Raw genomic sequence first — 9,866 nt, forward strand, 5'->3', positions numbered from 1 at the left:
CTCACACACACTCATATTACCAGGAAAAACTAACCGCTTCCATCTGTTGCTGGCTCTCTATTTATATGGTCAGCCAGTTCGCCAGTCAAAATGGCTTCCACATGCCTTTGCCTGTGTTCTCAGACTGAACCACAACAACTGGGGGGAAGAATATGAGGCTCTGTTTTCCTCCTTTTTCAAAAGGGTTTGAAACTTAACACATTTCAGTTCAAAACTGTTGTTACTGCAGAAGTTAGACATGACTAAAATCAGGGCCAACAATATGTCGATGAATGTGTTTATTTCATTGAGAAACTAGCATCTGAGTTAAAGAAAGCAATAAAGAAATGAGAGAAGGCATTAATTTATTATCGTATGAATCAACCATCATTTGTCTCTGATCCTAAAATTTAACTGACCTTAGCGTGTGCGTGTGTGTGTGCGTGCGTGCGTGTTTCTCAGACTGAAGGTCTAGGGTGTCTCATTTAGCAGGGTTGGCATCATGAGACAGTGAGAAGCTAAAGGAAGGCTGTGGAGCAGGCTTTTTTTGCTGAACACTTGATGATGTAGCGTAGTGCCAGGCCACCCTGGGAAAGCACATGATGGCATTACCTTACCGGCCTCAGTCTGGTTTTTTATTTGTCCTGCATGATTTACTAATATTTGCGATCATTTTTAGATCTAAGTCATCAATCATTCATGTCAATATAGATCTAAACAGGTGTAAATGGAAACATGTTTCAGTAACTGTGACATCATACATCTTAATATACATCTTTATATCCATGTTACTGTGGGTATTAAAAGGTGTCCATGTGAACATATTCAGTAACCATTTAAAGCTGCTGAATGAATCTTCACCTAATTCTACTTAATATTTACCATAGACATATCTGGGGATATTATCTTAATTACCTATTACCTACTGTAAATGAAGTACATGTTAACCAGCCAATCTTGTTTTTAAATGTTATCTTATTTATTTGATTTTTTGCTGTTTCCCATTCAGCTCATACACACAGAACAGCAGAAGAACACTCAGCACAAAGTTTGAAAGAGTAGTTTCTCAAAATGAATGCACGCAAACACTGCTTTTCAGGTGGCACCTAAGTGCATACACATACATGAACACACATGCACACATGCACACACACACACACACACACACACACTCACAAAGACCACAACACAGGCCAAGACCAAATGTGTGTGGAGCTTAGCTGTACGTTTCACACACGACAGCGGCGTACTCTTAAACTCCACTGGTCTCAGAGAAAGAGAGGGCCAAGCTAACACTTCTGAAAATCACAGTGAAGACCTGAAGAAACTGGATCCCTTGAAAATATGTCATATATTGACATTTGGAAAACAGCAACAATCGACGTATACCATGACCTGTTCATTTCATGATTGTGTGAGATGTCACACAGTTGTGTGAAAAGTTAGTATCCATAACCATAACCATAATCATACCCATTAGTCATTTTTTCTTCACCTGGTTTGTAGTATTTTTGAATGAATGACATTAACGAGATAATGCTGAACTACAAATGAGAGCTGAGAAAAAAAAATAGTGACCTCCAATGGAGAGAGCACATAATTGCAACCACATCAAATAATGACGCTTTCCAACAAGAACATGTTGAATACTGATATTTGTCAATATTTGGCATCTTTTTCACGAGATCAGGTAGCCTGAATAAAATTCTCAAATAACTTTGCTTGGGTGGATGTAAAAATAGGCTAATAGTAAACTAATATTGCCATATTACTACCAAAATCTATTTTGCTTTGGCAGTAATCATGAACAGAAATGACACAAAGAAAAAGAGATATTTATGAGCATTGGGGTAAGATATCAATGGAATTAAATGAACCATCTGTATGGCACAGTTGGGTAGTACTCAAGAAAATCATAGGATCCCCTTATATACACTAACTAGTTTTTTTTTTCCTCTTTAATCTCTCAATTTATCAGAATACTAAAATTCTCCTGCTCTACCATCCAAATATGCTGTAAACTGTTCTCTCTCGTTACTGTGCTGCAGGAGTGGCCTCTGTCTTCCCTCCTGTGGTAACCAGTTGTATGAGACTGCCTGAGGCAGGCCGGTTAGACCCAGTAGCCCAGCTGTAGAACATTCTGGAAGAGAGAGAGAGAGAGACAGAAAAAGTCTAAGAACAAATGGGGTGGAAGAGTTGGAGATGAAGAGAGCTGACAAAGAGAGAAAGAGAGAGAGAGAGAGAGAGAGAGAGAGAGTGCAGAGAGCATGAGACAGAATGAGAGCGTGAGAATGTGAGCGATAGAGCTGTATGATAACGAGAAAGGGAGGGGTGTAGCTTCTGCAGAAGCTTCTGGAAGTTAAAGTGGAATGAAAAACTCAGAGCTGTCTCTTGGTGGAGTTCTACTGTTCTACTCTTACTCAAATTTGTGGGCAAGTGTATATTCAGTGTTCTTCTCCATAGAGACTATTTTTATCCCGCCTCTTTTCTGTGTCTCACACTAATCCCTGTGGGATTCATTTCGTCCAGGCTTCCTCTGGGATTACAAAGTTGTATCAAATCCTCATCTAATCTGGAGAGGCTGGTAGAACAGATTTAGCTTTTGTTATCTACGCTGGACAGAGAAGGAGACAGCACAGTGTTATTCTAACTTACAGCTTCCAAAACCAGTAAAACAGCAGGGACAAAACAGGGCCCTGCCTGGCTCAAAACTCTGAGTTAGGTTCATTTTGTGTCTGCTTGATTTAGTTCAGCTCTAGCTCTTAAGATCTCTTGATTTCGTTTGCTGGTCTAGGATCAGTGGAAAACTGTAGTGTTCTCTGCTGCTTTATGTTGCATGTGTTCTATTTTGTCTCTACATCGCTTTTCCTTCTAACAGTCCTTTTGAGTGTAAAACTCAACAACACAACTCAACAACAATCTTTATAAATCAACTGTGCAAAAAAGGAGCAGTCCTGACACATATATTTAAGGAAACCTAACATGCATGTTCTATCTCATTCTTTGTCAGGGAAAAAAGACTAAAACTTGAGGATATTAAGCATACGTTTCTAGTAGTATTTACATTAGATGTCTTTAAAATGTCAGTGTGATAGATAAGAGATCTTTTTGTATTGCATCTCAAAGCCTCTTGGATAAGTCCCTTTTAAGTTATTGTGTCTCCTGCTCCCGGAGGCCCATTATAAAACATATTTTAGATTTCCTCCTATCGAACACACTTCATTCGACAGATCAGCTAATTATAAAGTCCTTGGTCAGCTGAAGCCGGTTGGTCAGGACAGAAAGAGAGTGCTGTAATATGCAGAGGTGTGGGGCTTTGGAAGCATGTTGTGACTCAAGATTACAAAAGTGTGACCTTAAAGTCTAAATCTCAGAACGCTAAGCTTTTCACATCGTTTCTGTTCTCCCCAAACATCACGAAGGAACACTATTGCCATCTTCTGGTGAAAAGTGGTCATTTTGCCTTTCGAGGCAACGAAAAGTATAGAATCTTTTGTTTACAGTCAACCAATCACATGACAGATATCACCCACTGACTCATCAGCAGGCAGTCTTGTGGTGCTTAAACCTCAGCAACTATGCAGACAATAAATTACTAAAGAGGGTTCAAGAACTACAAGACAAAGATATTAAAAATTGTATTATTGAAGCAAATTGGTTCCCTTGAAAAAGAGCGAGAGACTCACTCTGCAATGTATTCCAGCGGCGTCCAGCTCCCGAAGTCTGCGTCAGGCATGAATTTCCTGTTCATCGGCGTATCCAAGGTAACTCTGTTGAGTAATGTCATAACATGACTATCTGGGCTGTACGCTGGTGATGAGTACAGAGGGGCTCTGGGGCACTGGGAGATGATAATGACAGCTAACAGCCACCACTAGCCTTTCCCCCACATTTAAATCTCTTAAGACTCGGCTAATGCACAGAGACAGCAGAGGGTCAGAAGAATATCTTATAGAACACTACTGAGTGATTAAAAGACATCAGAAGATGAAATCCAAAAACACAAACATTCAGTACTGATTCATAATCTACAGTATGAAAAAACACAAGAAGCAACACAGATTACCTTTAAATACAGTTTAGATACGACTCCGTACGCTTAATACTTTATATATTATACATGTTTAGAAATTCTGTATATATTTTGTCCATGCTCTCCAAACAGAGGAACAGAACACTGGCCCTCCCTGTCGATTAGCATTTCTGTTCTCAATGAATCCATGGCAACCTTAAAGCTCTCTCCCACAGCAGCCGTACAGAGTAGAGCAGTGAAAACACACAGTCATGGAGACAATGCTAAACAGATGTGTGCTGCAGTCAGAGACAGGCTGGGCTCTTGTGCAATGCAATTACAAACCCAGAGCAGAGGAAGGGAGAACATTATCCATAGGCACAGCCCAGACCAATTCAATCTGCCATACATATTCTATCTCACAACGTATGATTGATGATGTTACAATATCTCTCACTGAGTTAAAAAACAAGGTCCCCTCTGAATACGGGAGAATGTGATAGGATTTAAATGAAGTGAGCATCGGATAGATGCTAATTTCCTTCTATTGTTCTCTCTCTCTCTTTCTCTCTCTCCCTCTCTCTCTCTCTCTCTCTCCCTCTCTCTCAGTTTTAAAGTTTAAGAGTTTAAGAGTCACATGTCTCTTAACAAAACAACTGTGTCTCTAGCTTGGAGCAAAAGGAAAGTTCTTTTTTAAGAACCTTTCAGCTGAGTAGTGGACACTGGACAAAGTGGTATTTTGACTGTGATATGAATACATGGGACTTTAGAGGGGCCCCTTACGGTAGGATGGTCACAGCCACAGCTCCAGAGGGAAGACCACTGTTCTCTCCAGCCAGACTTTTACACAGCTGATGCACTGCTGCTTTAGCCATGCCATAGCCCACCATGCCTGCAGCGAGAGAGAGAGAGAGAGAGAGAGAGAGAGAGCCAGCGCCAAAGGACAACTGATTATGAAGGAGAGGAAGCATGAAGAACAAAACAAACAAAGAAACAAACAACAACGATAACAACAACAAAACATAAAAAAACAATATATCCATAACAAGCCCAAATAATCTCTGCACCTGGTGACTAACTCAAGCTCAGCAACTCCTACTCCAGGTCAAAGGCTTACCACTGGGAGATTACAAGTAAAAATGTACCCTGATCAGACATGTAGGGATACATCGCAGCACACCACAAGGTGTATTTAGAGGTTTGTAATTATCAGCTGAAATTTTAAGTTTCAAATACTCTAAATTGTAAACTAAATTGTGCAGGTTTTAATATATTATTAGAGTAATCTGTGGTATAACTGTGATAAATTTTACTTTCAGTTCACCATCAAACACACACTTGAGCTTTAACTATTAGTCAGTTTAAAGAAATAAAGTGGTCATTTATTAGGGTGGTACTAAATATGTAAGACACTTAGAAAGAGCCTTTCAGATCAGACTTCTGAATAGAAAGGTCTGCACATGGAGTTGAGTGCCTATTTCAGAGTTTCTCTGAATTTTTTTCCTCTAACTCTCCTCCCTCTTGGCATGTTTATGGTCTTGGCATCTGGAGTCAATAACCAACATTTAGAAAGAGAGAGAGAGACAGAGAGAGAGAGAGAGAGAGACAGAGAGAGAGAGAGAGAGAAGTGGGGGTGAGAACAAAAAACCCAGTGGTTTAAAGAATGAGAGGTTTACTCTCAACCCCCAAATGTATGACAAGCATACCAAAGCTGCCTTTGAAGAATGGACCAATAACAGAGAGGGGTGGAGTACGTCATGTGTCATGCTTTGCAAAATTACTCCTCTTAATCCTTTTCATCTGAAATGAGTGAAGCTGTTGTTCTCTGCAAGGTCATTTGACCTCTTGCTCCTAAGGCATAACCACAGTGAACTCACATGCTAGACTACCTGTGATCTGACACTCCATGGCACATTTAAATAATTAGTCTCACCTCATCTATTAAGAGTTTTCTGGATAATAGTCTTCTAGATATCAAGTGTGCCTTATCACAATCACAACTCAAAGAACTATTATTCTGAATGCTACTTCCGCTGTCAAGAGCGAGTAACATCATTGAGGCATTAACATAACCACTATTAGTGCACTATTTACAGCATTACTATTACTGTAACTGTTAATGTGACTTCCACCATTTTATATTTTACTTCTGTCACTGCTACTATTACCTCTGTTATTAGCACAGAGTTTGGGGCTCTGCATCTAAGACCGACAAAGAAAAAACACTGAAAAAAAACCCCATCTTTGTTGACACTGACACAAGACACTCCAGTGAACTGCCTGGAGATTTGAGAGGCCTGACAGTAACGCTCAGAACAACATTTTCCTCCATGTCTCTTTGAAGGCGAGACATGTACCAGTTAAGACAGAGTCTTCTATCACTTCACATCAAAGCCCTTTCACCCCTGCAGGGCAGACCCTGTCTCTGTAAGTACTATGCAGAACGAGAACCGGAATAGAGAAAGGGAGCACACATACGATCCAGTCAGCAGCAATACAACAGGCACAGAGTCCACATGTGGAAACTCTCTTTCAAAAAAAAAAAAATGCTGAGTCATTCCCCTCCCCGTCCCAGCAGCCAATCAACGCTCCTCGCTCAGGAGAGGTTTGCTGATAAGGGCGGATTTTGGGCAGCTTGTTGGAACGACTCTGTTGTGTTCTGGGCTCATTATTGTTCTCAAAGCATCACATGTGGTCAGTTTAATTACTGCTCTCATCTACTTTTAGGGTCTTGTGGGGTCACATTGGATGAAACAGGGAGAGAATGAATGAATTTCAGCTTTTATCAGGAGCATTCACCCGATTCTTTAAACGGAAATTTGTAGAAATAACGTGAACACGTAAAAGGCCAACAAGATTTCTGTATGTCAGATTCAATTTTCCCCTACTTGGTGTTCACTGAAAAATCCATATTGTTTGCCAACCTAGCTGTGACTGGAATAAAAGCACAAGGCCAGCATAATTGATTGTCAATTTAGAGAGTACACACTCTAGTAGCGGCAGCCGCATAACAGTGAGGGTAAAAAAAAAAGAAAAAAAAAAAGAATGTTGTTACTGTTTCTTCAGCCCAAAGGGACAGGCCAATGTAATAAAACACATTTTACCCTCCTTTGACAATGTACGCTGGACACACACAGGGACATACAAATCTTTTTTTTACCCTAGGCTGGAGCTGAATCATATTACCTGGATTCCTCTGGCTGACTAGTACGATACACTGTATTTTTTTGAAACATTTGACAATAGTGTTGTACAGGGAAGGGAAACACTTGTGCTCAATTGTGTTTGACAACTAAGCCTACTTTACTGAGAAACTACCACATTTGATTCAGTGGCAGCACCATCTCCTTAATTAGAAATCAATATTTCACTGACAGTAGGCTCTTGTGCAAAGTTTTATTTGTTTTAACTGTCCAGCTGATATGGATTAAAGCCAAGAGCACTAGAAAGTCAAAGTCTGAATGCTTTTGGTGCAAAAAAGGTTCTGATACAAGTTTGAAATGCCAATGAGTATTTAGAAGCCAGTTATTCATCAGTGGTAACTGTGGCTGACACTCCCAGAGCATAATGAAGCATGTTTACCTCTGTTGTAACACACTGCTGTCACACAAAATAAACTACATTGCATGAAATGGCATGGGGATGTATAGAAGGTTGGTGGACAGATTACCAAACCGTGCTTTGAAGCACATAAACTGAAGACATGTAACGGGACAAAGCTCACCCTAATGTTCTGTCCTGATAAATAAAAAAGCCCGAACCTGTCCAGAGATTGCTGAGCATAGCACAAACATATTCATTTAGCCAGTGCTCTTACCCACAGACACATAGATATATACTGTACTGTATAGATATAGATACACACACACACACACACACACACACACACACACATATATATATATATATATATATATATATATATATATATATATATATATATATATATATATATTTTTTATTTTACAGTGACAAAGGAGCAACCTTGCAGTTAATGGTTTCGCTCATGGGCACACTGGCAGAAAACCACAATGGCTGAGATTGCAACTGACAACCCTCTGTTTACCGGCCCGGTTCATTTACCAGTAGACCTCAACCATGCTGAGCTGTGTCTCTGTGCTTGTATCATATATGGAGAACAGGTTTTTACCTGGAGTGCTCCCCAGTGATGCTTTGGCCCCAGACAGGGTGAGCAGACCTCCTGCCTTCAGATGCTGAGAGGCCAGATGACTAGAGATGGTAGAGGTCCACACACTCTGTTTCCACATCATGTCACTGTTCTTATACAGATCTGCAAACAGAGAGAGAGAGAGAGAAACAGAGAGAGAAATTAGGCATGGGGTGTTTATATACTCTTAACTCTCAGAAAAAGGAACAAGTGATGCAACACATTATACAAATGATGCCGGACAGCAGAATGTTCCTTCTGAATGAAATGTTGGCTGTGATGTGGAACAGCGTAACATGTGGTCTTTAAACCCATCTGATGCGCAGTGCTGCTGACCTTTGGAACTGCAGCTTCCTCCAGCCCATCCTCCTGCTACACACAGAATGGCATCCACTTTCTGTTCCCCCAGCAACTGAGCTACATCAGCCGTCACCTGCAGTGACAAAAATCACTGATAAGGCCTTGCTGTGGCTGAATACTGATGTTTTATGTAGCATTCAACACAGATGGCTTATTGTAGTTGTCTTGTAAGAAAAAAAAAAATCCATCAAAAATCTTTTACTATATATAATGGATTTGGCAAGGCAGGCTCAACACAGTGTTCTGCACTAATACTATTTGTAAACTGTTTCTGATCCCAGCGATAACAGATAGCTTATGACAGGCAGATAATAAGCAGATATTGTTTCTCCTGGCCACTTGTCACGTCCTAGCAGGACGGGAAATTGCATCTCTTTTAGTAAATGGAAAGTAAATGGCGTGTCCCTGACATCAGTGCGACAATACAATAAGCCCGAGCTGACAAAGCAGACGAGGTAACGTCAGGTGACGCGGTCCACCCACCTGGCCGGCTTGCTCCGTAAAAGACTCAGAGAGCTTTACGAGGATGTTTGCGTCCGCCTCCTCGTTCGCTACGATATCAATGCTTGCTACCCACTATAAAAAAAAATGATGATAAAAGCAAGGCTAGATATTTATTTGTTCATGAGCGATTAAATTCTTGCAGCTTTACGGCGCTGAGATGGTTTCATTAAGTTTTTCGAGGAATAACAAAAAGAGCATACTCTAATGTTAATATAGCCTGATGTAATAACGTTATTTCTATCATTCTGAAAATATAAACTTAGTACAACTTATATGAATAATACACGTAGTCAAGCTATGACTTCAGCGCGTGTCATTCGCGTGATTTTAATACGCACCACGCAATAAAGTGTTCGTGCCAGTGACAAATAGTTTCAAGTTTCTTCTGTTGCCATAGCTAACTTACCCATCCTTTGGTCTTGAAATAGTGGACACATGCCGATCCTAGCGCTCCTCTTCCTCCGTAAACGATAACACGGTGCTCCGCGACAGCTGCCATGCTTGTGTCGTCTCTGGTTCGCTGCAAGTAATGCTAACGACCTCCCTCTTACAAGCGCGATGAGAGAGAGAGTTGGAGAGAGAGAGATGTACGGTTCCACCTCCAGGTCCACCCACCAAGCTGAATACAAAGAGGCGCACTTTGGTTTTGATCAATTTCGCTTTGCCTGTTTGTGTGACCCTTCTCCACGGGTGCTTTTTGGTATTAATTCCTACCTCACTCATCTAAATACAGTAGAGGTTATGAAAGGAGTGACCAAGTATTCGTCACAATATATCTGGACACCAGCTCTAAAATCGCCTTTCATTACCCATGGACGTCTCAGTCATTAACCCAGGAGAAAA

The 9,866-nt window shown here is 40.7% G+C and overlaps 1 protein-coding gene across 2 annotated transcripts; it reads right to left on the reverse strand.

Annotated features, from left to right (window-relative positions):
* Positions 1 to 913: 913 nt before the first annotated feature.
* On the reverse strand, positions 914 to 9,567 carry qdpra (quinoid dihydropteridine reductase a). 2 transcript variants are annotated; one of them, XM_030770538.1, is made up of 7 exons: positions 9,430 to 9,567; positions 9,003 to 9,095; positions 8,496 to 8,592; positions 8,142 to 8,282; positions 4,775 to 4,883; positions 3,666 to 3,749; positions 919 to 2,119 (listed from the first exon to the last, which is right to left on the reverse strand). In XM_030770538.1, the coding sequence occupies exons 1-7, from the start codon at positions 9,520 to 9,522 to the stop codon at positions 2,014 to 2,016; spliced, it is 723 nt and encodes a 240-aa protein (XP_030626398.1). In that variant the 5' UTR covers positions 9,523 to 9,567; the 3' UTR covers positions 919 to 2,013. The 2 variants fall into 2 exon arrangements, with proteins under 2 accessions (XP_030626407.1, XP_030626398.1); XM_030770547.1 differs by lacking the exon at positions 9,003 to 9,095 and having other exon boundaries at positions 914 to 2,119; positions 9,430 to 9,565.
* Between the last annotated feature and the right edge of the window lie 299 nt (positions 9,568 to 9,866).

This window comes from Chanos chanos, chromosome 1, assembly GCF_902362185.1.
Source record: "Chanos chanos chromosome 1, fChaCha1.1, whole genome shotgun sequence".
In the NCBI taxonomy this organism is placed as follows: Eukaryota; Metazoa; Chordata; class Actinopteri; order Gonorynchiformes; family Chanidae; genus Chanos; species Chanos chanos.

Coding starts and splice junctions, on each gene's coding strand:
- qdpra (XM_030770538.1), bottom strand. CDS start 9,522: ATGGCAGCTGTCGCGGAGCACCGTGTTATCGTTTACGGAGGAAGAGGA. Junction 8,283..8,495: donor AGGAAGCTGCAGTTCCAAAG/GTCAGCAGCACT, acceptor CTCTGTTTGCAG/ATCTGTATAAGAACAGTGAC. Junction 2,120..3,665: donor CCGCTGGAATACATTGCAGA/GTGAGTCTCTCG, acceptor TCTCTCTTCCAG/AATGTTCTACAGCTGGGCTA.